General features: G+C 43.9%; 4 protein-coding genes across 7 annotated transcripts; 3 read left to right on the top strand and 1 right to left on the bottom strand.

The window, feature by feature from the left end:
* Positions 1-206: 206 nt before the first annotated feature.
* Positions 207-3,110, top strand: LOC131365971 (putative acidic leucine-rich nuclear phosphoprotein 32 family member C). 2 transcript variants are annotated; one of them, XM_058410006.1, is made up of 7 exons: positions 207-428; positions 1,805-1,954; positions 2,036-2,158; positions 2,254-2,434; positions 2,558-2,640; positions 2,709-2,775; positions 2,859-3,110. In XM_058410006.1, the coding sequence occupies exons 1-7, from the start codon at positions 375-377 to the stop codon at positions 2,927-2,929; spliced, it is 729 nt and encodes a 242-aa protein (XP_058265989.1). In that variant the 5' UTR covers positions 207-374; the 3' UTR covers positions 2,930-3,110. The 2 variants fall into 2 exon arrangements, with proteins under 2 accessions (XP_058265989.1, XP_058265990.1); XM_058410007.1 differs by having other exon boundaries at positions 208-428; positions 2,558-2,625.
* A 2,190-nt stretch (positions 3,111-5,300) lies between these two features.
* Positions 5,301-8,004, bottom strand: hmgb2b (high mobility group box 2b). The gene is made up of 5 exons (XM_058410008.1): positions 7,920-8,004; positions 6,668-6,816; positions 6,447-6,595; positions 6,029-6,203; positions 5,301-5,741 (listed from the first exon to the last, which is right to left on the bottom strand). Exons 2-5 carry the CDS (start codon positions 6,812-6,814, stop codon positions 5,562-5,564), a joined length of 651 nt encoding a protein of 216 aa, XP_058265991.1. The 5' UTR covers positions 6,815-6,816; positions 7,920-8,004; the 3' UTR covers positions 5,301-5,561.
* A 648-nt stretch (positions 8,005-8,652) lies between these two features.
* ctc1 (CTS telomere maintenance complex component 1) lies at positions 8,653-18,139 on the top strand. Of its 2 annotated transcripts, none has more exons than XM_058410425.1 (23): positions 8,653-8,878; positions 10,554-10,705; positions 10,818-11,055; positions 11,779-11,999; positions 12,210-12,342; positions 12,555-12,911; positions 13,031-13,159; positions 13,251-13,474; positions 13,624-13,774; positions 13,938-14,283; positions 14,405-14,519; positions 14,611-15,115; positions 15,285-15,374; positions 15,452-15,580; positions 15,698-15,744; positions 15,823-15,926; positions 16,043-16,208; positions 16,653-16,712; positions 16,807-16,969; positions 17,051-17,121; positions 17,214-17,370; positions 17,580-17,694; positions 17,905-18,139. In XM_058410425.1, exons 1-23 carry the CDS (start codon positions 8,837-8,839, stop codon positions 18,006-18,008), a joined length of 3,819 nt encoding a protein of 1,272 aa, XP_058266408.1. In that variant the 5' UTR covers positions 8,653-8,836; the 3' UTR covers positions 18,009-18,139. The 2 variants fall into 2 exon arrangements, with proteins under 2 accessions (XP_058266408.1, XP_058266409.1); XM_058410426.1 differs by having other exon boundaries at positions 17,051-17,115; positions 17,905-18,138.
* Positions 18,140-18,450: 311 nt separating this feature from the next.
* On the top strand, positions 18,451-25,741 carry tfr2 (transferrin receptor 2). Of its 2 annotated transcripts, XM_058410427.1 has the most exons (20): positions 18,451-18,519; positions 18,736-18,793; positions 18,938-19,008; positions 20,731-20,772; positions 20,966-21,176; positions 21,248-21,434; positions 21,636-21,776; positions 21,857-21,965; positions 22,068-22,310; positions 22,479-22,618; positions 22,752-22,933; positions 23,080-23,199; positions 23,298-23,380; positions 23,465-23,528; positions 23,619-23,686; positions 23,991-24,061; positions 24,338-24,422; positions 24,534-24,761; positions 24,886-25,026; positions 25,118-25,741. In XM_058410427.1, the coding sequence occupies exons 4-20, from the start codon at positions 20,740-20,742 to the stop codon at positions 25,358-25,360; spliced, it is 2,349 nt and encodes a 782-aa protein (XP_058266410.1). In that variant the 5' UTR covers positions 18,451-18,519; positions 18,736-18,793; positions 18,938-19,008; positions 20,731-20,739; the 3' UTR covers positions 25,361-25,741. The 2 variants fall into 2 exon arrangements, with proteins under 2 accessions (XP_058266410.1, XP_058266411.1); XM_058410428.1 differs by lacking the exon at positions 18,736-18,793 and having other exon boundaries at positions 18,482-18,519.
* The last annotated feature ends 1,611 nt before the right edge of the window (positions 25,742-27,352 follow it).

Here is a 27,352-nt window from a genome sequence, read left to right as displayed (position 1 = left end):
ATGCTATAAAATAAAAACAAAATAAAAATAATTTGAAAAAATAATATTAAATTTAAAAAAAATCTGAAACATATTTTGTGACATTTTGTAGCTGATGTTTTATATTTTTAAACTAAATTTTAATATATTCGTGGAACCGAACAATATGGCATTTTCCGACGGTGACGTCATCACGCGGCAGTACGTCGCAGTACGTAACGCAGCCGCCGGAGGCGCTGTAGAGCCGCAGAGAATGAGAGAATGAGAGAGAGTGAGCGCGACTGAGACAGAGAGATTGATTGATTGTTTGTGTCGCGTTAAACTCGTGTGCGTGTTTCTGCCTCCTCTGACTCTGCTCCTGATCTTACATTTAAACGCGTTTCCTTCCTGAAAAGATGGACATGAAGAAGAGGATTCACTTGGAGCTGCGGAACAGGACGCCGTCAGACGTGAGCTACACTGCACAACACGTTCATATAATAATGTATAGAATAATAATAAAATAATAATACCACTACTTCCTTAATGTCAGGGTGAGAGTGGGAGCTGCAGCGAGTCACTGTGGACTTTTAGATGCTGTAATTAGATTTTCATTCCTCACTGGCGCACGTGCGCGCGCGCAAGCGTGTGTGTGTTCACGCCGCATGCTGCTTTATGTTTAACTCATTCTGATTTCCTCGGAGTTGCTTTTATTTTGCATTGTTAAGATTTCCGTGTACCGCATTCCTGTAGGTCTGTAAATTGTGGTGTTTATTTTCCTTTTCCCCCCATATACACTGGATTTCTTTTCAGGTTGCTGTTTGTTTGCTATGTAGATGTAAAAGTAGGTCACGTGACTTGTCCTTGAAAGTTAAACATTTGCCTTTTTAATTCAATATTTTTTTATGTTGCCCGACCAGACAAACATTTTGGCGTAAGTGTCGCAAAACTGGAGAGATTTAACAAACATTATAACTGCGTTTTGAAGAAAATTTCACTTTTACTTAGGCACACACTCTCTCGTGCTCTTCCCGCCATGAACACTTCGTTCTACACAGAATCCTTACACTCCGAGACATTCTGCATCCCTTTCCGCTTCCGGTTTTCAATCCTATTGGACATATCGCAGTGAAAGCTGCGCATTTAGCCTGCCTTTAATTTCGCCTGTTTTTCCTTTTCTTACTCTTTAACAATAATCGTAATAAATCATTAACATACTCCACAATATCAGTAAAATATTAATTTAGTGTTATGGAGTGTGTTAATTGTAGAATTTAACTGGCCGGAAATGGCCTCGCTAATAGCATTTATAATTCTTACACAGGAGAGACCTGAGCTCTCAATGTGTCTGGTAGCGTATGAGCTACTGCTGCTAACGCATTAGTGATTTTAGACCAGGCGAGGACCCTTAGGGGGTGCAGGCCATGTTGGAGGAGGCGAGATCCGGTGTAACACACACTGTTGATAGCGTTTACATGGTGTGAATGAGTTGCAAGTAAAATACCCCCCCCCATCCTTTAAACTTTAACATAGTAAAAATCTAGTTATAAAGCTACCCACTAATGAAGTGTGTAAAAAAAAATATTAGGAGAAAAAGTAAAGTAGTTTATTTGGTTACAGACACTGAAGCCACATGGACTTCATTACAGTTCATCATATTCCAGTTATAGTGCAGAAATAATAAATTCTATTAATAAATTTTATTTAATCTAAATAAAATCTCTACTGTAAAGTTTTGACATGTCAAAATAAATCTGAGAATGTTTCATGATTATATAACTGATTAAAATGAGAATCTGTGCAATTTCTTAGTAACGGGTTTTTTACACGGGTGTGTGTTTGTCAGGTGTGTGAGTTGGTGCTGGATAACTGTCGTTCTGATGAGGGGAAAATCGAGGGGCTGACGTCAGAGTTTGTCAATCTGGAGTTTCTCAGTCTAATTAATGTGGGTCTAACGTCGATCTCCAACCTCCCAAAACTTCACAAACTCAAGAAGGTGAGAGTGCATACACACACAAACGCACAGACTCCCTGTGTGTGTTTTTGTTGTGAAGTAAGTGTGTGTATGTATGTGTAGTTGGAGCTGAGTGATAACCGGATCTCAGGAGGTCTCGAGATTCTGGCAGAGAAAGGGCCAAACCTCACACACCTCAACCTGAGTGGCAACAAACTGAAGGACCTGAGCATGCTGGAGCCACTGGTGAGTCCTGTCCCTTATCAGTTACCCGTCTAGCTCACATCTCTCTCTCATGATCATAAAGTGTTTTGGAGACTAATGGTGTGTGTGTTTTGCAGAGGGATCTGCCCCGTCTGAAGAGTTTGGACCTGTTTAACTGTGAGGTCACGACCCTGGATGATTACAGGGTAAGTGTGTTTAAGCTGCTCCCACAAATCACCTACCTGGATGGTTATGACCCAGAGGACCGAGAAGTGAGTGACTCGGATGCAGAGGGAGGTGACGAGGATGAGGATGAAGGTGTGCGCATCACACACACACACTTGCACACACAGAGGAACAACTAATTGTCTGCTTTTACACTGCTGCAGCCGGTTAAAGGTCAGTGAGCATAATGTATAATCTCCAATCTCTACTGTACAGTGAACTCAGAGGATGAGGATGAAGATGGAGAGGAGGATGAGGATGATGAGGACGATGAGGATGAAGAGGCAAGTTTAGAGGAGGTAAAGCCTCGCACACCTCACACACCATTCACTCTCCACTTACACACTCATTCTCTCTGTCCTCTCAGGAGGAAGACTCTGGTCAGGAGGATGATGATGATGATGACGACGACGATGATGACGATGAGGAGGAAGGTTAGTTATGGAGCTTTATAATTGTTTCCACTCACACTTCTGCTCTTTCTCTCTTACTCACACAGAGGTGTGTTTGGTTGTAGATGAAGATGAGTATAAAGGAGAAAAGAGGAAACGAGAGCCAGAGGATGAAGATGACGATGAGGATGATTGAGTTTGTGCTTGTGGTGTGTGTTTGTGTGTGAGATGAGTTTTAATGTGTTAGATCACACTGATGTTATTTTTTTAAACCCCACTCAGTTCCCATGTTGTCTTTTTTTTATACTCTTGTTCATTTTGTTTGTTTTCTCTCCAAATTGAAGAGAGACTTTGTAAATAAAATGTTTTCTAAGTCACACTGTGTGCACATGCTTTAATGTACAGTGCTCAGCATAAATGAGTACACCCCCTTTGAAAAGTAACATTTTAAGCAGTATCTCAATGAACACAAAAACAATCTCCAAAATGTTGACAAGACTAAGTTTTATATAACATCTGTTTAACTTTTAACATGAAAGTAAGGTTAATAATATAACTTGGAGAACAAAATTTTCAGTTTTACTCAAATTAGGATGATGCAAAAATGAGTACACCCCACTGAAAGTCTCTGGAGCAAAGCTACAACTGTCTAATTTAACAAGAATTCAACCACAGGTATTATTCATTACACAGGTGTCCAGCAGACAGTTGACTATGAAAGGGTGTTACTTGAAGTCAGCACATGGAATAGAAATGTCTCAAGACCTGAGAAAGAAAATAAATAATTTCTTTACAACAGAAAGGTGAAGGCTACAAGAAGATCAGCAAAGCTTTACTTATCAGTCAGAATACCATAGCAAAAGTGGTACAAAAATTTAAAAAAGATGGAAATGCAACCATCTCACAGAGACGTCCACGGAAGTTAACACTTCGACAGGAGCGTCTTCTGATGAGAAGGGTTGAAGACGGTTCATGGCAGTTATCTAAAGGAGTAGAAAGCCAAACTGGGCTGACAGTTTCCCGTGACACAATATGGTGTACACTGCACAGGAATGGCATGCATGGGTGCCGTCCACGAAAGATGCCTCTCCTAAAGCCCAGGCAAAAAAATAAAGCCCACCTAGAGTTTGCCAGGGCCCATGCTGACAAAGATGAAGACTACTGGGACTCTATACTCTGGAGTGATGAGACCAAGATAAATGTTTTTGGAACTGATGGCTTCAAAACTGTACAGCGTCTCAAAGGTGCGGAATACAAAGAAAAATGCATGGTGCCTACAGTGAAACATGGTGGTGGTAGTGTCCTTATGTGGGGCTGCATGAGTGCTGCTGGTGTCGGGGAGCTGCACTTCATTGATGGCATCATGAATTCACAGATCTACTGCTCTATACCGAAAGAGAAGATGCTACCATCACTCCGTGCCCTTGGTCATCGTGCACTTTTCCAACACGGCAATTATCCTAAACACACATCTAAGGCCACTGTTGGATTTCTGAAGAACAGGGTGAAAGTGATTCAGTGGCCAAGTATGTCTCGGGATCTGAACCCAATGCAACACCTATGGGGAATTTTGAAGTGACAAGTTGAGCATCACTCTCCATCCAGCATCCAGTCTCTAAAAGAAGTCATTATTGAAGAATGGAAAAAGATTGATGTAAAATGTCACCAACTTAACAACGTTCCTTCCATGCCTAGAAGACTTGGTGCTGTCCTTAATCACGGAGGCCATACAAAATACTAGATGTAATAGTTTTTGTTGGAGTGTCTTCATCTTTGCATCACCCTAATTTGAGTAAAACTGAAAAAATGTGTAACCTAAGTTATATTATTAACCTTACTTTCATGTTATAAGTTAAACAGATGTTATCAGAATTTGCAGAATGACGATTCCACACGAATTAATGGGAAACTGATTATAGTGTCCTTTAATGTATTAATGCTCATATTAATAAACACCAATATACAGTAAACCCACTGGACCATAAAATACTGAGTAACAGGGGAGGTGTGAGGTAGTGTTACTGTGACCACAGCAAAGTTACAGCATGTCTCCACTGTTTTTTCCCCCGTCTCCATCCACAACAGCAAAACAAAGACGTCAGAATTGTGATACGTTTATAGTTGTGTTTAATGTCGGCGAAGTTCGTTGCCGTTCTCACTTTACAGCAGCTCAAAACATTTCTCATGAGTCTCTACTCTAATAGGACAATCTCAGCTTGTCACATTACTGAGAAACCACAAAAGTGTGAACTCCTGTCCTGAAAATAGGGGAAAACTAGGGGAGATTTTCCATACGTTACATTAAAAGCTTAAGAAATCAACAATTACACATTTCTTTTCAATCTGTATCAGTTGAGTGTCTGCTTTACACATCCCTGTGAATAAGCTGTTGCTATAGAAACAATAACACATGTATGGTAATACACCCACTGGTCAATCCTGCCTCAGCACTCTTCTGAAATGGTCACAGGTTATTTGTTATTGGGTAATTCCCCCCCAATTTATTGAATGATTTACCTTTTTTAAATGCAAGGCAACAATATTTCTGCACACACGCACACACGGAGTGTAGATAAGAGTGTGAGTTTATTATAAAACTGTACTCTACACATGGCTGAAACACAAACCCGTACAAAAATAAACGCATCACAACCTCTGTGACTTATTGCTTAGGCTGGTCTCACACTAACACTAACACACACATGCACGCGCGCGCACACACACACACACACACACACACACTAAAACCCCCAAACCCCAGTGAAGTGATCCTGCATAGACGCAGCAGCCGTTGCGTACACACACACAAACACACACACAAACACACTCTACTCGTCGTCGTCATCATCTTCCTCGTCCTCCTCGTCGTCGTCTTCATCTTCTTCATCGTCGTCATCGTCATCATCAGCCTTGACCATAGCTTTCTTTGTGGAGCCTGTAGGTCGGCCCGGTCCCCGTTTGGGAGCTCCACCCCCAGCTCCACCCTTTGCGCGATATTCAGCGATGTCCTACAGGAAACAGGAAGTGTGAGGACACTGATGAGAGAACAATTCTGGTTGGTTTGTTATAAAACATGTTATTTACATATGACTGGGACATTTTACATCAAAACTAGTATCTGGCTTGGTCTCACTTAGGAGTGAACTTATTAAAGTCTGGTTAAATTTGGTTGTGTTTTGTCACTACATCTGAATGATAGCCATTGTTAATAGTCATTGTTAAAAGCAATAGCTATGAAAGCGTTATTCTCTCACTGACTAGCAGACATTTGCACTGAAGTCAGATGAAGATTCACCTTCTCGTATTTCTGGCGCAATGCGGCTGCCTTCTGTTCGTACGGTGTGCGGTCTTTAGGACTCTGTTTGCCCCACATCTCAGCCAGCTTCTTGGCGATATCTCCAATGGAAAGGCTGGGGTACTCGCCCTTCACTGTCGGCCTGTGCTCTGAGCAAAAGACGAAGAACGCTGACCTGGAAAAGCAGGAGAGAGACAGGGGTCAGGTCTAATGGTAGAGAGACGTTTTAAAACAGGTGTGCAAATGGCATACTGTGCACGTCATAGTTTTGAGGTCTGTACTGTACACTAATATGTAAATAAGCTCATAAATTAAACATCAAGCTGTCTGTTCCTCACAATATTCTAATCTGAACCAGAATGCACACAAGTGAACTGTAAAGATCTGTCTGTTTGTCTAAAATGATCAGAGTACTCACGGGGGACGTTTGGGAGCATTGGGGTCCTTCTTCTTCTTCATCCTTCCCATGCCTTTCGGGGGAATGTAGTTCATCATCTCCCGATCATAGCGGTCCTTATCAGCCCTCGCCAGGTCTTCAAACTTCTTCTTCTCAGTAGCAGCCAAAGTCTAAACACACACACAGCCATGTTACACACAGTTAACCACACACTCATGTGTTCCCTCAACACACACACACACCTTCCATCGCTCAGAGCAGGTCTTGGAGAACTTGGCGAAGTTCACAGAGGTGCCCGGGCTCTTCTTCTTGTGCTCTTCCCGACAGGACAGGACGAAGAAGGCGTACGCAGAAGTCCGTCCTTTCGGCTTATTTGCATCTTTCACCATGGCTGCAGCAAAAAGAGCACAAAAATATCATCAGTTCGAGCTTACTATATACAGCACGCAAAATCAATTCGCTTAAAAGGGCAGCTGATGAAGTGTAGGTGATGTTATTCCTGTGTTCCTCCACTTGCTCTTATTTGTGAGGATTTATTTACAGCTGTTATACTTGACGTCGCGCCAAAAAAAATTTTTAAACCTCAGACTTTGTTTGTCTATTCTTTATAACTGTATATATTTGTTTGTTTGCTTTTTAAATCACGTAAATGTCCACAAATACACTTATTTTCTAAAACTGCTTAAATCTGGATTGTTTTCGATGAGAAACCTGATAGACTTCAATAAAGCGGCCCGCTGGGATGATTTAGCGTTCGCTGCTAACCAGCTAAGCTAACTAGAACAATGGTGCCTCCATTTTCTTTCCCGCTTAATCCTACGCCATCACATCTTTCCCACTGAGTCCAGGCGAATCCCGCCTTCCTCGGCCATGATTGGTTAGCTTATTACGAGAGCGAACTCCTAGCCAATCATAGCACCGAAGGCGGGACAATGTCGACCAATCAGAGGTCAATAAACCAGATTTGTCGGGAAATGGTTGAGGAAAATAACGCTACTCCATTCTTTTCACTCTCCATTACATTCTATCTGCGGGTTCTCTGAAAATCTTAAAATCGATCAGATTTAATTTAAAAACATATAAAGCGGGCATTCCATTATGTTATCGGGTGTGCATATTTAACTTATTTTGTGGAAAAAATAAAAAGGTTACTGAAACATAAAACTGAGCCTACCCATCCCCCAAGCACGCTCACGTCTGAACTCAAAAGGCTTAAAATTGCGGAAAATCACTAAACTAAAACCTGCTCAATTCATGGCTTTATTTAACCACAATGAACAACCTCACAATTTTAAAAAGATCCATCGCTCTAGATAGGGAACATTACACGCTTATTATTTTTTTAAACAAAAGCGACAATAGTGATTATCTCTTTAAACACGGATATCACACACAAACAAATGACACCAACTCATTATAGCAAACTATACCTATTAATAAACGCTTTAGAGAAATAATAAAATCGTTATTAATGTTATTATTACACACACATACCTGCTGCAGTCTCTCTCTCTCAGTCTCTCCACTCCGCTACTGTTTATGTTCTTCTGCGTAGATACTGTAGCGCGCAAGCCCCGCCCACTAACTCAGCTTCCATTAGCTAGACCTACCGAGCCCGCCTTTCTTTCCTTTTATGATTGGTCAGATCTACAGTCTGTCATAATTTAAATTCCAATCAACAGTCCGCGCTTCAGATTCTTCAGCCGATTGGTGGAAAACGCTCTGTCCTTTTAATGAATCTTCTATATCAGGATATTACTAACTGTTTCAGTTTATTTTTCTTTTCTCTTTATTGTTATTTGTTATTGTTATATTATCAGTCACTGTTGTTGTATATTATTTGTCTATTTCAATGTATCATTGTATTTGCTCAATATTTTGTCCATTTTAAACGGCCATTTTTAAATCAGCGGTCATTTCTTATATTCATATATATATTTAACTTTTATTCAGATGAATATTTTCCCGACTTCAAGAAGAGAAAATGCCAAATTAACATAGATAGTGTGAAACTAAAATATGGAACAGACACTTTAATAAACGACTTTATTGTTTATAGTACATATATTTTGCCATTTGAACTCGAGCTGCTCCGCACGGGTCCCAGCGGCGCTCCACACACTTGGCCTGTAGGTGTCGCTGTAGCGCTGAGTAACTTCAGCGACACTGTCCTTGAGGCACAGGAGCGTGTGTCCAGCAGGGGGCAGTGAGGAGCGGCAGCTCAGGCTAATTTAACACTAGTGAAGAAGTAGTGTTTATACGTGTTTTGAATGCGCTCGCGCCAGTGTTGGGATTATTTTTAATGAGATATTACGGCGCACGAATATTTATAATACGTTAATAACAAGGTTACTGATGTAACTGGGTTATAGAGCGTCCGTGAGACATCATGCACGCGCTTTCTGTTGGAGATGGAGGAGTTCCTAGAGCATTATAAACACTACAGTGCAGTGGTATGGAGCTGTGTTCAAGTCAGGACACTTTACTCTTCTGTTATTGTCAGTGTGATGCACACAGCGCCATAGAGTGATTTATAGCACCTATAATATAAAAAACATTAATATATTTATAGTGCAATATATGTAATAATTGTGTCCAGTTTGCGGTAAGTACTGTGATGTTATATTTTGCTTTTTATTTTGTGGGTTGGATTAAGGGCCCTGTCGGTCTCTCTCTCTCTCTCTCTCTCTCTCTCTCTCTCTCTCTCTCTCTGTCTCTCTCTCTCTGTGTCCCCCCTGTCCCCCCCTCTCTCTCTGCCCCCCCTCTCTCTCTGCCCCCCCCTCTCTGCCCCCCTGCCCCCCCTCTCTGTCCCCCCCCTCTCTCTGCCCCCCCTCTCTCTCTGTCCCCCCCTCTCTCTCTGCCCCCCCTCTCTCTGTCCCCCCCCTCTGTCTCCCCCCCCTCTCTCTCTGTCTCCCCCCCTCTCTCTGTCTCCCCCCCTCTCTGCCTCCCCCCCTCTCTCTGCCCCCCCTCTCTGCCCCCCCTCTCTGCCTCCCCCCCCCTCTGTCTCCCCCCTCCTCTCTGTCTCCCCCCTCCTCTCTGTCTCCCCCCCTCTCTCTGTCTCCCCCCCTCTCTCTGTCTCCCCCCCTCTCTCTGTCTCCCCCCCCTCTCTCTGTCTCCCCCCCCTCTCTGCCTCCCCCCCCTCTCTGCCTCCCCCCTCTCTGCCTCCCCCCCTCTCTCTGCCCCCCCCCTCTCTGTCTCCCCCCTCCTCTCTGTCTCCCCCCTCCTCTCTCCCCCCCCCCCTCTCTCCCTCCCCCTCTCTCCCCCCCCCCCCCCCCCCCCCCCCCCCCCCCCCCCCCCCCTCCCCCCCCCCCTCCCCCCCCCCCCCCCCCCCCCTCTCCCCCCCCTCCCCCCCCCCCCCCCCCCCTCCCCCCCCCCCCCCCTCCCCCCCCCCCTCCCTCCCTCCCCTCTTCCCTCCCCCTCTCTCCCCCCCCTCTCTCTCCCCCTCCCCTCTCTCTCTCTCCCCCCCCCTCTCTCTCTCTCTCCCACCCCCTCTCCCTCTCTCCCTCCCTCTCTCTCTCCCTCCATCCCCCTTTCTCTTCCCATCTCTCTCTCTCTCCCCCCCCCCTTCTCTCCCCCCCCCTCTCTCTCTCCCTCCCCCTCCATATCTCTCTCTCTCCCCCCCCCCCCTCCCCCCCCCCCTCTCCGCCCCCCCCCCCCCCCTCCCTCTCCCCCCCCCCCTCTCCCCCCCCCTCTCTCTCTCTCCCTCTTTCTCTCTCTCTCCCCCCCCTCTCTCCCTCTCCCCCTTTCCCTCTCTCTCTCTCCCTCCCTCTCTCTCTCTACTGCCCCCCCATCTCTCTCTCTCTCCCCCCTCTCTCTGTCTCCCTCCCCCTCTCTCTCTCTCCCCCCCCCCCCTCTCTCTCTCTCTCTCTCTCTCCCTCTCTCTCCTGCTCTCTCTCTCTCTCTCCCCCCCTCTCTCTCTCCCTCTCTCCCCCCTCTCTCCCCCCCCCTCTCTCTCCCCCCCCCCTCTCTCTCTCTCTCTCCCCCCCCCCTCTCTCTCCCCCCCCCCCTCTCTGTCTCTCTCCCCCCCCTCTCTCTCTCTCTCTCTCCCCCCCCCCCCCCCCCCCTCTCTCTCTCTCTCTCTCTCTCTCTCTCTCTCTCTGTGTCTGTCTGTCTGTCTCTGTTTGTCAGGAGCGGGCATGGCTGCAGGATGTGTACAAAGGAGTGTGTGATTGGCTGCACCCGGTGGTGGGTGTGTCTCTGGGTGTGTCAGAGGAGCAGCTGGCACATGCTGTGGTGTTGAGACTTCAGAGGACTCATCCCTCTCTCCCTGTCAGCTACAGGTGAGGGATAGTAGTGATGGGGCTTCACTGCTCTCTCTGTTTCTCTCTCTCTCTCTCTCTGTGTCTTAGGGCTAATATAAGACCCTGAGGTCTGTGTGTGTGTGTGTATTAGGTTTGTCTCAGTAGCACAGCTGATCAGCACACAGCGCACATCCTGCTTCAGCAGCCTCACCTGGAGCACTAATCAGCACAGAGAATGGACAAGGGAGGCGGAGCAACACCTGCCTAGTCACAAGGCCCTGCCACGCACTAACCTCATACTGATTGGCCTGCTGTGTGACGGGCGTGTCTCGGGTCAGTGTGACGGCTTTTGGAAATTGAGAGACGCAAGTGGAAGTGTGCATTGTGAGGTATTTGTTTATTAATTTTTAATAAATTTAATTTTAATTTTCACACACTATTTCTCTCACATATACGTATATATATATATAGCTCTGGAAAAAATAAGAGACCACTGCCCAATCTCCAGATTTGAACCCTGCTGAAAACCTCTGGAATGTCATCAAGAGGAAGATGGATGGTCACAAATCAAGCATCAAGCAAAGCTGAGCTGTTTGCTTTTTTGCAAAAAGAGTGGTATAAAGTTCCCCAACAGCAATGTGAAAAACTGGTGGAGAGCATGGAGCCAAAACACATGCAAATCGGGGTTATTCCACCAAATACTGATTTCTTAATTTTATTTAGCCAAAGCATTGACACAATTTGTTTACAAATTATTTGCATTTTGTTTTATTTGAGTTATTAAAGCTCTGCAAATACTGCATGATCTTGGGTTATTTTGATGTGTTGCCATTTCCTTTAAATATACACTCTAAATAACAATAGTTATATTTAGAATTTAGGAGAAATATTGTCAGCAGTTCACAAAAAATTAAACAAAACTGTTCATCTCACCAATACATGCACCTGTAAGAAAAAAAACATTAGAAACTGATTATTTTGCAGTGGTCTCTTATTTTTTTCCAGAGCTTTATTAGCACATATATGTGTTAGAAATAGTGTGTGTGTGTGTGAGAGAGAGAGAGAGAGAGAGAGAGACTGACACACTGTTTGTTGTGGTGCATCTTCATCAGGTCCTGAGCTCATCACCTGTCTGGCTCACAAGGCTGATGCTCTTCCCTACCTGGAACTACATTTCCCAAATTGCACCGGGGTTAGGACAACAAACTGAAGGCTGCTTAGAGCTGATCGACTCTCCTGTCTGTGTGACCCCTGACCTCACAGCGTTTGACCCTGGAGGGACGCTGAGCAATGTCATTGGGGTCAAAAAGGCAGCCAGACTGCTGAGACAGAAGTGAGTGAGATTTAATCTCTTATTTATATTAACACAAACCTTTTTCTTTTTGTGAATGTTGGTAAATAAAGTGATATTTGAGACTAAGCTTCCTACATAGTGCACTTAATGTTTATTATGAAGGGATTTGAAATATGGCTCATTATGTAAGGTATACATGAGTGAGTTTATATGATATGTAATGCATTGTGTGTGTGTGTGTGTGTGTAGGGGCAGTAGTGGAGCATGTGTGTGTGTGTTTGGGGAGGTTTGTGCGCTCTGCCCCCTGCTGGTTATTTCTGGAAAACCCTTCTTCTGCTTCATCCTCAGTGAGGGAGACTCCACTGTCTCTGTCATGATCACGGTAACCTCTTTCTTTCTTTCTTTCTTTCTTTCTTTCTTTCTTTCTTTCTTTCTTTCTGATTTATTCATTTATAGAGTGATCTTTTTTGTTTATTTATTTCTTCCATCCTTTTACTAATTTGTATTTATGTTATTAAAGTAAAAATGATCTTATTATTAATCCTATGTATGTTATTGATGTAATTATTGTTATTGTGTGTGTGTGTGTGTCAGGTCCCAGAGTGTGTGTACTGGAGACAGTGTCTGTGTGTAGGACATAGTGTGTGTGTTTCAGCACTGTGTGTGTGTTCTGTTCGAGGGTGGGCGGGGCAGCGAGTGCTGTCTGCCACCACAGAGTCCCGCCTACATCCAAACTCCAAACCGTACGAGTCCGAAGACATGAGCCCACACTCGGATTCGCGTTTGGAGTTTAACTCGGACACACTTTTGGAAGCACACACAGACACAAACACAGAGTCCCAGGCAGACACACACATGAACACACACCTGCAGCAACACCCTAAGTGTGAGGAGGCCCAGGTGCATGATGGTCCAGTGCGAACAAAACTCTCCAAAATCATCAGTTACAGGGTGAACACACACACACACATACTGTTATTTATTATTTCATTACAAAAAGTTAAAATTAAGTTCTACGTCCTAGTTATAATCATTTTGTTTTTCCTTGGACACACACACATGATGTACAGGGCCGCATCACTGGAGTCCAGGATGCAGAAGCAGGGCTTTACAAGATTGATGGGGAGATGCTGCTGTGCCTGGCCTATCAGCCATTGTGGAAAGGGGGTGGCGGGTTAAGACCGGGGGCAGAGATTGAGGTGAGTGTGATGGATGAGTGTCAGGTATCGTAAGTGTCAGTGTGATATCATCACTAGTAGACTGAGGATAAACTCTCTCTACCTCCCTCAGCTTCACAACATCCATTTCCTTTTCCGCCCATCTCCGCTTGCCCCTGACGTCGTGCTGTGTGCATGTTTACGCTCCAGCGTCTCTGTGATGAACTTCAGTCCACTGAGGACAAAGGTCACACTGCAGAGGTTAGACAGCCCTCTGGTCCGTTTCCTGTTGGAGAAGAACCTCGGTGTGTCGGAGTACCTGTGGCTCTGCTACTGCCACGCTATGCTCACTGACAGGTGTGTGTGTAAGAGAGAGAGAAAGTGTGTGTGTGTGTGTGTGTAAGAGAGAGAGAGATAGAGAGAGTGTGTGTGAGAGAGAGAGAGAGAGAGAGAGAGAGAAAGAGTGTGTATGTGTGTGTGTGTAACACAGTCTTCTCCCCCTTCAGGTTGTGTCCACGCTGGCTGAGTGGAGCTCGAGTGTGTGTGGTGGCTGAAAGATTATTGCAGGTCATTTTAGAAGACAAATTGGTCAAGAAAAACAAGAGGGACATTTATAAAGAAATGCTGCAGGAGATGCACACCTGTCCTCTTACTCAGGTGACTCACACACACACACACCTGTCCTCTTATTCTAGCAACACACACACAAAGCTTGTGAATCTTGTATTGCTCATTTGTATATCTTTTAATCAATCCAGTGTAAAAATGCTTTGCTAACGTGTGTGCCTGTGTTTTGTTTGTGTGTGTGTGTGTGTGTCAGTACTGTGTGTCTAGTCCCAATGTGTCCCTGTATTCTGTAAAAGAGCTCTGTGATTGGCTAGAGAAGGAGAGTTGGGCATGTCTCTCTTTGTCATCTCTCCTTCCATCTTCAGCATGTCACATGACCCAAGCTCAGCTGAACCCGCTGCTGGCATGGTCAGTGCAGACACACACTCTAGTGCAGACACACACACTGGCATGCACAAACATGGTGTTGGTGGGCGTGTTGGAGCTGAGTGTGAACAGAGCCACAGTGAGACTGGTGGACCAGACCGGAGCCATTGACTGTGTGTGTGTGCAGAGTTCAACCTCAGAGCAGTGTGGCTCCATTGATACAGCATGGATTGGTACATACTCACACACATACACACACACACACACACACACACACACACACACACACACACAAACACTCGGCCTGAATCATGTCATCAATTGGATCATGAATCAATGTGTGTGTGTGTGTAGGGTGTCTGGTGTGTGTTCTTAGGTGTACGTTAGTGATGGAACGATTTATGAAGACAAATTTTCCCTCTTGGAAACATCTGGACCAGCACAGATACATCACACACAAACACTGCAGGTACGTAATATTAAGGTTCATCATACAACTGATCATAAGAACATATCTGTCTGACTCATACTGTACCTGTGTCTGTGTGTGTGTGTTACAGAGTATATGTTTGTGTTTGTGTGGATGATTTGCACATTTTGAGCCCCTCAACTGCCATGAGCTCCCTCATTCAAGGGAGAGAAAATAAGCAAGAGACAGATAGACCGAAGAAGAGGATGAGGAAAGAAAAAGGACAGAAGGATGGAGAGAAATCTTCCCTCTATCACAATGAATCTTCAAAAATGAAATCATCACCAGAAAGGAAAGAAGAAGGTGAAGAAGCAGATGGAGGAATGGAGGTGGACGACTGCATAGCAGGCCCATCCCACACCAACAGGGAGAGAGAGAGTGAGGGGACAAGTGCAGAATCCTGTGTGTCACTGCTGTTTCATGTGCACTCCAAACAGGGCGTGGCTTTTCGTAATGTCCAGTCAACCAATCAGGCGCATGCGCTTACTCTGAGCTTTGCCATCAAGGCAACACGCCTTGGCAACGTGCAGGTTTGGGACAGAGACCCTAAGAACTGCAGAGCGGAGGAGAGAGAGACGAGGGGAGCAGAGATCACCGTGCGTTTCTGTTTCTTGTTGTTTACTGCCAATTAGTGACCACACCCACCTTCACTGGGACTGACACAGGCCACACCTTTCTTACTGGAACTTATATATGCTAATGGAAAATAATTCATGTTTGTTGATTATTAATTATTGTGTGTGTGTGTGTGTGTGCGTGCATCAGATGGAGCTGCAGTTTGTGAACTCTGCTGTTCGTTGGTTTCCTCTTCTGCAGCCTGCAACAGTGTACAGGCTCATTGCTCTAAACACACAGGTATACACACACATACACACACAATTAATGGTATTAGATCCTAATCATGTGACTACAGGTCCCTCTCTCTGTCTCAGGATGTGGCCGTATTGTCCTGTAGCTCTGTTCCTGTGAGGGGCGGAGTTTCTCTCCTCAGTAACCCCGTCCTCCTCATTCAGCCTAACTGGCGCATACATACACTAACACCACCACTGTTTCTGTCACAGGTGACACACCACACATACACACACACACACACACACACAGTCCACTAGATTAAATCCAGAATGTTCTCTGACATTATAAATGTTTGTCACTGATCTTGTCATGTCTCTGATCTTCAGCCAGAGAGTCAGAGGATGATGAGTGTCTCTGAAGTCCACCATGCCAGGTAGCACATACACACATACACACGAACACACACACAAACTGCATTTTGATAAACTTTTTTTTATTTTCTGAGCCACAGCTCGGCTGATGTCATCTCCTTTTATGGAGTTATCTCTGAGAGAATCACGCTGCAGGAGGAGAAAAGTAAAACCCCCACCGTCCAATCACTGATCAACACTAAAGGTAAGGTCCTGCCCACACACACCTGGTGATATATATTGCTATCATTTAGCAGTAGACTCCCCTAATCTCTGCTGTGTGTGTGTGTGTGTGTGTGTGTATGTGTGTGTGTGTTACAGACGGTGTAGTTGAGACAGGTCTGCGTGTGCGTCTCACGCTGCAGGATGTTGAATCTCCATGTCACACACTGCAGGTGTACCTGGATTTTAGCCACAGTCCCTATACAACTGGACTCATCACCGGGGCAACTGTTCACCTGCATCACTTCCAGCGCAAAGTGTCTGTGTGAGCATAAAACTACACATTAAAATATCAAAATCAATATTAAAGTCACATTTTTATATTATACATAATAATTGATAAATAATGTTATAAACATTTAATATACAAGATATTTTGTATGTTTAATATCAAAAATATTTAATATATTAATATATATTAACTTGTTACAGCAGTATAATTATTTATTACAATTATTACATATTTATTAACATAAAAGCAGTTACATAGTTATTTAAATATGAATAAATACAGTAATAAATAAATAATCTACAATGATATTTGTGTGTTTGATATTTATGTGAGCCGTATTTTATACAAATTAATACTATTAAATTAAAAATATTCAGTTATTCAAAGTAATATGAGAAAAATATGTATTATATTTTATTTTATTTATTTTTGCATGTATAATATTAAGGTTGTGTTAAACCTGTGTGTGTGTTTCAGTGTGTGTAACGTGTACTGCTCATCTCTGCCCATCAGCTGTGTGACAGTCACAGGTCTGGGGTGAGTGTGTCTGTGGTGATGAATAATAAACACTGATGTTGGTTAAGAGACAGAATTAACACTGGGCACACATGAAAAGAACTATTCTCTACAGGTCAGTTAAGCCCTGCCCTCCTCCTCCCACAATGCACCTGGCTGAGTGGGCTTCAGTCAGGGCAGAGCATGGCATCATGGGGCAGGTCAAAAGTCATGTGGTGTGTATTCTGTTTCTGAAGTTGCAGTGGACGTGCTCTCTCTGTGGGAGTGTCTTCAGACAGGTAGTGACATCATAAAGACACTCTCTCTCACACACACACACCCACACACACACGTATTGAATACACTGTGTGTTGTTACAGGCTGCCTGCACTCGACGCTTTCCAGCGTGTGACTCAACCGGCGCTGTGTTTCAGGCCGAGGCTAAGTTAGTGTGTGTGTGTGTGTGCGTGCATGCATGTTTAACTTGTGCATACCTGATATATGCCCAAATTTCTCAATTATATTGTGTGTGTGTGTGTTCAGAGTGGCAGTAGAAGATGGTACAGGTGAGGCTCAGGTGTGGTTTCTTACTGAAACAGTGGTTAACCTGCTGCTGCTAGGCAAGTCAGAGTGGGAGGGGCTTCAGCGGCTTGTCAGGGTCAAGGGTCACGTGAGAGTATACACTCGTGGGCGGAACGTGGTGAGTCGTACATGCTTCATTATACACACTCACACACTTCCCCCTGATAGAGTGTTCGGTTCCAAAAGTACACTGTTACTGTTTGCAATGTAAAAATGTATGATAATGACCAGAATCCAGCTTTAACACACTCTTTGGAACTGCAGAGAGAGAGAGAGAAAGACTTATCTAGTGTGTGTGTGTGTGTGTGTGTGTGCGTGTGTATTTAGGTGTGTGATGTGGATCAGGATGATCCACTGGTGCTGTATTTGTGCTGCCTTTGTTCCAGCAACACAGTGCGTCGCAACCTCACACTCACCTGTAAACTGCGTTCTCAAAAACCAGGTAACACACACACACACACACACACACACACACACACAGTGACGTTAGGTTATTTGTACTACTAGTAAATATGTATATTTCATGTAAATAGTCATATTCTTAAATATTTGAACATTTATATTTAATTACTGTAAATGTAATTGTTAGTTCTCTGATACAGCATCACATGAACTCACAGGCCAAATTATTTATATAATGTGTGTGTTTCAGAGAAAGCCCAGGTGAGGAAGGTTAGACGAGGAGACCGAGAGTTCCTTACCAAGTTTCCCAAACCTCTTCAACTACAATGCACACATATACACGCTCTCACATAGACACACACTCTCACACACAGACTGGTGAAAATGTTACACAGTGTGTATGTATATATAAGTGATATGTGGATGACTGTTTGTCTAAGTATTTTAATGCTACAATTTAATAAATATCTATTTTCAAAAGTAAAAGTTTTCCTTGGTTTATTAATTGATAACATTTATAGTCATTTTATGACATCAAATCCTAAAGACTGTATATATTGGGAATTGACTGTGTGTGCTTGTGTGTGTGTGAGTGTGTGTGTTAACCATGCAGAACCAAAGTATCATTTTATTTTTTATTTATTATATATCTTTATTCCTCCCTGTCTAACACACTGACATATTATTAAAAGCATGTATTATTATTATTATTATACATTACACTAGATTATACTGACAGGAACATTATAGTAGATGAACTAAACCCCACCCCCTGACTACTCCTGTACCCTGGCCATAGGAAAGTGGGCGGAGTTTAAAAGTAGTCAGTTAGGAAACACACTCACACGCACTGCTGTTAGAGAGCGTGAGTATCTTCTTTAAATTGGTTTACTGCTCTGAAATATTATGAGTCTTTAAGAAATGTGTGTGTGTGTATGTGAGAGCGAGAGACAGATTGAGAGTGTGGGTGAATGTCACCATCATGCTGAGAATACTTCACATGAACCTTTCTTATAAAAGTGAAGGTTTCAACTCTGCAAATATGTCACCATGACTCTGTGTGTGTGTGTGTGTGTGTTAGGGTAAAAGGTCAGAGTGCCTCACGATTGGTTGGCTTGTTCATCATCGATTTCTTTAAAGTTGAGTGCAAAAGTGTTTTTGCTTTTTATTTCTGCTCATAAATGAAAATAAAATCTACTGGAATGCACAGAAGAAATATGCAAATGAGATGCTCTAACTCATCAGTCAGTGGGTCAGTGACTTCCCTTCTTTTCCTCATCTAGGAGTCTAATGTCTGCAAAAGGATTGGAGCAAAGTTTCAAGATAAACTCTGGACACACACATTATTAGAGTGGTGAGTGCACACTTTTTAAACTTATATTGTTCAGACTGTCGCACAAGCTGTTTGATCATTTCTTTGGGAATAAAGGAACATGATGGCTTTATGTTTTATTTGAAGCATGAAAAGATCGAGTAGTTGAGTTAAAAACAGAATGACACAAAGACATGATAACTGGAAAATAACGAGAGAGACTCTCTGAAAGGAAGAGTTCTTAATATAAAAGATAATTCTGTCCAATTCTGTGTGATGCGGAGTTTGAGGGGATGCACACGATTACACTATGCTATTGTGTTTGTTTATTATTTTCATATTTCTAAAGCACACACACACACACACACAAAGAGTGATTTAGAGTTTCTCTCTACATTTTGGTTTCATATAAAACATTTCTTAAAGTAACTCTATAAAATTAAAGGTAGTATTTATGATGACTTGGGCTTCTGGTTTATAACTGAATTATTAAGGATTTGACTTTTTTTGCCACATGACTGGTTGTGGTTTGTCTTTTTTGTGGAGTTTTTTTTTTTATCTGGTATCTGATATGTGTGTTTGCTGGAAGTGACTGTGTGATCTGTGGCCTTGGCCTGTGTGTGTGTGTGTGTGTGTAAGACAGGGATCAATGCTGTATTAAGCAGAGCATTCAGGTTTAGTGTTCAGTTACACTCCAGGGCAAAACTTTGTGCTCTCCATATTTGTTGATTGGAAAAAGGGGAAAATGTGCAATTATTTGACAGTTTGGGTCCTGGGGGTGTACAAACTTTTGCACTCCACATCATCAAAGTCCAAGAATAAAAATGTGCGTGAAAGGTTCTGTAGTTATGGGTGTCGATGGAAGGAGTCTCCAGGATCAGTCAGAGGTGAAGCTAGAACATGAAGTTTTTCCACATCTTCAGGACAGAGGAGTTTACACTTCTTTGTGGTTTCTCAGTAACATGACAAGCTGAGATTTTTCTCTTACTAATGTGAAAAGAGAGAATAAAGAGAGACTGCTGAGAGAAACACTGTTTATAGTTGATAGTACACAAGAGACAACAGGAAGTAACTGGCTTCACTGATTTCCCCCAAAATGAGATAGAAGTATGATGTTTCATTCTTTACTACATTAAAAAATGTAGTCGTGAGAGGAATAAAACATCTGGAGATGTGCTGTTAGAGGAAAATAATCATACCACCTAGACGTGTTTTATTCCTTACGTGAAGGTGTTTGGTGCTGGAGTGGAACGTTTTTTATATATCTGTGGAAAATAATTCGATATTTTCCAGCATAATCTTTGCTCTTCTTCCTAAGAGGTGCCAATAATTATGGAGCATATTGTAGCACAAGCCATATGTTTGAATAACTGCTTGTGTTAATCACACCACATCATTTATGCGTTAGACTGAGTGAACAGCATGGCATCCAACAGGTTTTGTGGTCCGTGTGTGTGTGTGTGAAAGAGGGTGCGGCAGTTCGTCTGTCTCTTATCTCCCCCTCTCCCCTTTCCCGTGTCCCCTGGAAGTGACAGATAGAGACAGATGGATAGAGACAGGAGTGTGTAAGACACTGTCATGATGTCATCATCTGTCTCACTCTCTACTTGAATTCTATTGCATCAGAGTCCTAACAATCTGCCGCAATGCACTCTGGGAATCTGGTGAATTGACAATGGGCTGATGTTTATGTTTATGCAGTGTTTTTATGTGGTCTGTTTTTTTTACTCATATACATCCTCTGTGTGTGTGTGTGTGTTGTAGAAGAGGTTGATGGCTGATCCTGTGCAAAGGCTGCTAGCCGTGGTGAGAACACACACACGCACACACACACACTCACACACACACACACACTGAATTAATATTCTTCTCCATTATAATAGTGTTCCAATCAGAAAGTAGTTCCTACATAGGCAGCTGCTCTCAAATGGAACCCAGCTAATAATGAAGTGCACTAAGTGTTACTAAGAGCGCATCATGTGTAATCTATCTCACTCAGTCCTCAAGAGGCGGGGCCCAGGTGGAGGAAGTGGGCAGGGTCAGGGGCTCTGTGCCTCAAGTGGAGCTGAAGCTTGTCCAGTCAGGATCAGAGACAGGCTCAGAGGCGGACCTTAATAATGATGTCACAACTTCGATGATACACCAATGGCTCAGATGGAGGAAAACTGTAGCATATCTGACATTGATAGGACTGCTGATATTCACTACAGGTACACACACACACACACAGACACACACACACACAGTTGAACAAAGTTCAGCAAGTGTGTGTGTTCCACAGCGTTCCTGCTGGGATACGTGGTGTCTCGCCGGATGTGTCCTCTCTGTGTGGACCAGGGGGAGCTGGTGCTAATCGATGACATGGCTAGACCAGACCATTCTCCAAAGGTGGAGGGGATGTATCTGGGAGAGCTGAGAGACATGCTGAAGAAATACCTGAAAGAGGAGAAGATTGAGGACACTGTCAAGTCAGAAAACACACACACACTCTCTCTCTCTCTCTCTCTCTCTCTCTGTCTCTCTCTGTCTCTCTCTGTCTCTCTCTCTCTCTCTCACTAATATAGTAAAGTACTGTAGTAAATGTTAATGCTAGCACCATGTGTAAAGGGGTGAGAAAGTGTGACCAGCAGCTCTAGAACTGGTTTGATGTATGTGATGTTTGTGATCAGGCGAGTGAGCAGGACGGCCCACCCTGCCGGGTCCTCAGAAGGACATGCTTTAGCCATGGAGATCCTGCAGAGCTTCCAGAACCTTCACATGGATCACACATGGACTGACTCCCACTACGCCACATTACAGTTCCCTTCCAGGTAGGGGGGTGTGTGTGTGTGTGTGTGTGTGTGTGTATATGTGTGTTTCTGTGAGTAAAAATTGTGTTTGTGTGCCTCAGGACACAGAGGAATGCACTGTGGTTGGTTGATGCTGAGGGGGCGGAGCTTGAGGAGATTCTATTAGACCGTGCTGATTACTGCGCATACAGTGCCACAGGAACAGCCATGGTATTCACCACAACTCCATGGCAACACCAAAAATGTGTAGTATATGTACTTTATATTATGTTTGTAATGTGTGTAATGTTTTGTGTGTGTGTGTGTGTATAGGGAGGTGTGGTTTATGTAAATTACGCCCGTCAGGAAGACTTTGGTCTGCTTAAGGAGATGGGTGTGGCTCTGAATGGCTCCATTGCTGTAGCGAGGGTGGGAGGGGGTGTGAGCTTTGCTGAGAAGGTGTGGCATGCACAGGAGGCGGGGCATGTGGGCATCCTTATTTACCCAGACCCCGCCGACATTCCACAGGATCCACGGCGACTTGGGCTCCATAGCAACGCTGCTATCTCCGAACATGTATGTGAAAAAAATATTTAAAATATAAATAAATAAAAACCTGGTATGCATAGCAACAGATGAAAAAAAAAGAAATGAACGATGAAAAGAATACTTTCAGATTATAGAAAATGTATTTTTATTTTTTTAATTTAATGTGTGTGTGTGTGTGCGCGTGTGTGTTTGTAGGTGCACCTGGGATCTGGTGATCCCTTCACTCCTGGTTTTCCTTCCTTTAATCACACCCAGTTTCCACCCACCCAATCCTCTGGGCTGCCAGTCATCTTGGCTCAGCCAATCAGTGCCAACGTAGCTTCCAAACTGCTCAGGTAACTCCGCCCACCAGGTCAATCTTCTACCCAGCAGAAGTTATGAACTGATTCCTCTTTCACATACTGTCTATCTCTCTCTGTAATGCCCCGCCCCTTTCTGTTCTGCCCCATATTTCCCCTCTCTGTCCAGTCAGCTGGGGGGCATGGCTTGTCCACGGGGGTGGAATGGGCGCCTCCCATATGTCCGCTGTGTTTTGGGTCCTGAGTTTTCAGCATCAGATGGACGCAAAGTAAAGATGGCCGTCTATAACACCATGAACTCTGTCCTGCTGAACAACATTTTTGCCTCCGTCGAGGGGGAAGTTGAGCCTGGTGAGGAGTGTGTGTGTGTGTCTAACCAAATGATTAGAATATTATACCACTTATAAGGCCACTCTCATTAAAGTCTCAGATCAGTAAGTACAGAGTATTTATCAGTCTCTCTCTCTCTCTCTCTCTCTCTCTCTCTCTCTCTCTAGATCAGTATATTATTATGGGGGCTCAGAGGGACTCGTGGGGTCCAGGAGCCGTGAAGTCTGGAGTAGGAACGGCAGTTCTGCTGGAACTTGCACGCACTTTTAGTACCATGGTGCAGAATGGTACACACTACACACACACTACACACACACACACACACACACACACACACAAGAACAAAACTATTAACACACAGTTAAACACATCTGTCTCTCTGTAGGATTTTCTCCCAGACGCAGTTTGCTTTTTGTTAGCTGGGATGCTGGAGAGTTTGGAAATGTTGGTGCCACCGAGTGGCTGGAGGTAAGAAAGAAGTGTGTATTATGTTTTTATTGGCCAAGGAAACATGACCCTGTGTAACACTTCTCAATCACTTAACACTCTCAGGGTTACCTGTCCATGCTACACCTGAAGGCCGTGGCCTACTTCAGTCTGGACCAGGCAGTCATGGGTAATCCCCCCCCTCCTTACTTTCTCACCTAGTCAATCAGCTTCTAACACCACACATCTGATTTATCTTGTACACTGACCTTGTGTGCAGGTGATGACACTTTCTCGGTTTACATGAGTCCTTTGCTTGCTGACCTCTTCGAGGGAGCCATTAAACAAGTTTGTGTGTTTTACGCTCTTGTTTTGTGTGTGTGTGTACATGTGTTCATGTATGTGTGTATGTTTGTGAGTGGAGAGAGAGATTTTTTGTAGTAGATGAGATATCACTGTGCGTGCAGTATTATCACGGGATACCGGAGGAAAAAAAAAATTGAATTCGTTGTTTTGGAGTTTTGATCAAAATTCGGGTCACGGCACCAATTAAGGAAAAAATCAGCAAAAGTAGCTTAGACATGGATAAAACCTTATTATTATTATTATTATTATTGTATATATATGTATATGTGTGTGTGTGTGTGTGCAGGTTGAACACCCAAAGCATGTAGGTCAGTCCATCATGTCTGTGGCTGAAGGTCAGGGCGGTTGGAGGAGCAGGTCAGCAGGAATGACTTTTATTCTTCATGTTCACAGATGTGTCAAACATCAAGATGTGTTTTATCCTCAGCAATCCTAACCCTAACCCTCAGCTGATTGGAAACATCCCCAAGACTCACCTCAGTCTCCTAAAACACTGGGCTGGGACATACTTCATTTGCATTTTAAAACATGATTGGCGTATTCATTTACTGAATAAACTTTTCAGATGCATTGAATACATTACAGGAACTAGTGTGTGGTGTGTGTGTGTGTGTGTGTGTGCGTGTGTTACAGAGTGAAGCCACTGTATCTGAACAGCGGTGCGTACAGTTTCACAGCGTTTGGTGGTGTTCCTGCCATGGAGCTGCGCTTTCATGAGGTGACACACACAGATACACACACACGCAGACATACACACAGTGTGTATTCTATGTGAATGATGTAAATTTTATTTGTACGTCCTAATGTGTAGTGTGTGTGTGTGTTTCAGGAGGGTTATGTGTACCCGTTTGTGAACACACAGATGGACAGTGTGTCACGTCTGCAGGAGCATCTGCAGGGCCGTGTGTTTGCTGTAGGCCGAACTGTAGCTGAGCTGGTGGGGCTGATGGTGCTGAGACTCACTCATGATCACATCATTGCTCTGGACATCACGTACTACAGCAGAACAGCCCTTAGACTCAGTGCCCTGCTCACACAGCTGTCTACAGAGCTACAGGTACACAGACACACACACAGAGTTCTATACAGAATTTTGGAAGTACACAACAATAATATCTTATATTGATTCTAACATGTACAGTAATGTTGTATTTATAGTAGTGGGTGTGTGTGTGTGTCAGGCACGGGGTCTCTCCCCTCAGTGGGTGTACAGTGCGAGAGGAGATTACAGTCGAGCTGCTAAAACACTGCAGGAGGCCATTAAGAACACAGACATACAGGATGAGAGGATGACACGCCTCTATAACACACGCCTCATGAGGGTAAACACACACACACCCATATGATGCCCACCTCATGAGGGTATTCACACACTCAGTGTGTGTGTGTGTGTGTGTGTGTGTGTGTGTGTAGGTGGAGTACTACTTCCTGTCTCAGTACGTGTCAGTGGTGGAGACTCCGTTCCGTCATGTGCTGCACGGTCGGGGTGAACACACTTTGAGCGCACTCACTGAGCATCTCTCCCAGCTGCGTTCTCATCCTGACCTGTTCCACGAGGCTCGGTTCCGCCGCCAGCTCGCGCTCTTTACCTGGACACTGCAGGGAGCTGCCAATGCACTGAGTGGTGATGTCTGGAACATTGACAACCCTCTCTAGAACCTTAACTGCCTACACTGTTCAAAGCCTATTCTAGAACTTGCTAAAAAATGTGTAGAACCTTCACACGCTGTGTAGATCTTCCTTACTCATTCTAGTACCTACACATCCTGTTACAGCTGTTGATGATCCATGCTAGAACATTTACTGCATTCCAGAAATATTCTCAACTCCTTTGAGACGATTCACAACCCCATTCTAGAGCTTCTTCTAGACTGAACCTTCACAACCCCATTCCAGAGCTTCTTCTAGACTAAACCTTCACAACCCCATTCTAGAGCTTCTTCTACACTGAACCTTCACAACCCCATTCCAGAGCTTCTTCTAGATTGAAGCTTCACAACCCCATTCCAGAGCTTCTTCTAGACTGAACCCTCACAACCCCAATTCTAGAGCTCCTTCTAGACTGAAGCTTCACAACCCCATTCCAGAGCTTCTTCTAGACTAAACCTTCACAACCCCATTCCAGAGCTGCTTATAGACTGAAGCTTCACATCCTCAATTCTAGAGCTCCTTCTAGACTGAACCTTCACAACCCCATTCTAGAGCTTCTTCTAGACTGAAGCTTTACAACCCCATTCCAGAGCTTCTTCTAGACTAAACCTTCACAACCCCAATTCTAGAGCTCCTTCTAGACTGAAGCTTCACAACCCCATTCCAGAGCCCCTTCTAGACTGAAGCTTCACAACCCCATTCTAGAGCTCCTTCTAGACTGAAGCTTTACAACCCCATTCCAGAGCTTCTTCTAGACTAAACCTTCACAACCCCAATTCTAGAGCTCCTTCTAGACTGAAGCTTCACAACCCCATTCCGGAGCTCCTTCTAGACTGAAGCTTCACAACCCCATTCTAGAGCTTCTTCTAGACTGAAGCTTTACAACCCCATTCCAGAGCTCCTTCTAGACTGAAGCTTCACAACCCCATTCCAGAGCTCCTTATAGACCGAAGCTTCACAACCCCATTCCAGAGCTCCTTATAGACCGAAGCTTCAAATCCCCAATTCCAGAGCTCCTTCTAGACTGAAGCTTTCACAACCCCATTCCGGAGCTCCTTCTAGAATGGAACCTTCAAAACCCCATTCTAGAGCTCATTCTAGACTGAAGCTTCACAACCCCAATTCTAGAGCCCTCACAGTTTCTTCTTTGTTGCACATTTAACCCTTTCAAAACCTGCTCTACAAACATCCAGGAATTTTCTGGAATTCCTAGAACTAGTTTTTTTTAAATCATTAACCATCATATATTCTACACAGACTTGTGTGTGTGTGTGTGTGTGTCTCGTTAATTAATGATTAATACACCGTTATGATTACACTGTGATTCTTTTTTATTACTGAGTGATAATGTTGTTAATAGAAGCAGTAATTATCGAGAGCAGTGTCTCTCATAATTATGACAGTCATACTGTCGTCCAATCAAAAAGCAGCATCTGCTATCAATCGTCCCTGTGATGTCAGAGCCACACCCCTGAACTGTGACCATCACCAAGTTTTGTTTTGGCGGGTATAACGGAAATGAGAGTCCGGAGGTGTGACATCACTTCCCCTGTAGCTCTGATGTCAGAGGCAGTGGAATTCTGAGGAATGTGCTCAGAGAAGCTGTGTGGTGAATCTGATTGTCTTCATGCTCCGTGTTTGTGATATTATTGATTATTGATCAGGAGGATGATGACAGAGAGCTGGTGAGATGAACTCCAATAAATTATTTTACTTTCAGCAACAAAGAATTGTTTTTGTCTTCGACATTTCATCCAGTTTGTTTTGTAAAAACAGCGAGCAGCTGCTGACTCGCTCTGCACTCGAGGTATCTACCATGATGCTGCTGAACTCTGGGTTCTGATTGGTCTGAAGGTGTTAATTCATTTTAAATGTGGTTAAATGCTTGAATCTGATTGGTCAGATGTCTTTCTGTAGGACAGCAGTAGTTCTGACTGTAACATGATCCAAAGGTTATGGTTTCCAGAGCTTTCTGTGAGATCAGTGAGGAACTGAGAC

This window comes from Hemibagrus wyckioides, linkage group LG15 (genome assembly GCF_019097595.1).
Source record: "Hemibagrus wyckioides isolate EC202008001 linkage group LG15, SWU_Hwy_1.0, whole genome shotgun sequence".
Taxonomy (NCBI): domain Eukaryota; kingdom Metazoa; phylum Chordata; class Actinopteri; order Siluriformes; family Bagridae; genus Hemibagrus; species Hemibagrus wyckioides.
The sequence above is the reverse complement of the archived record's forward strand: the minus strand, read 5'-3'. Positions and strand labels throughout refer to the sequence as shown.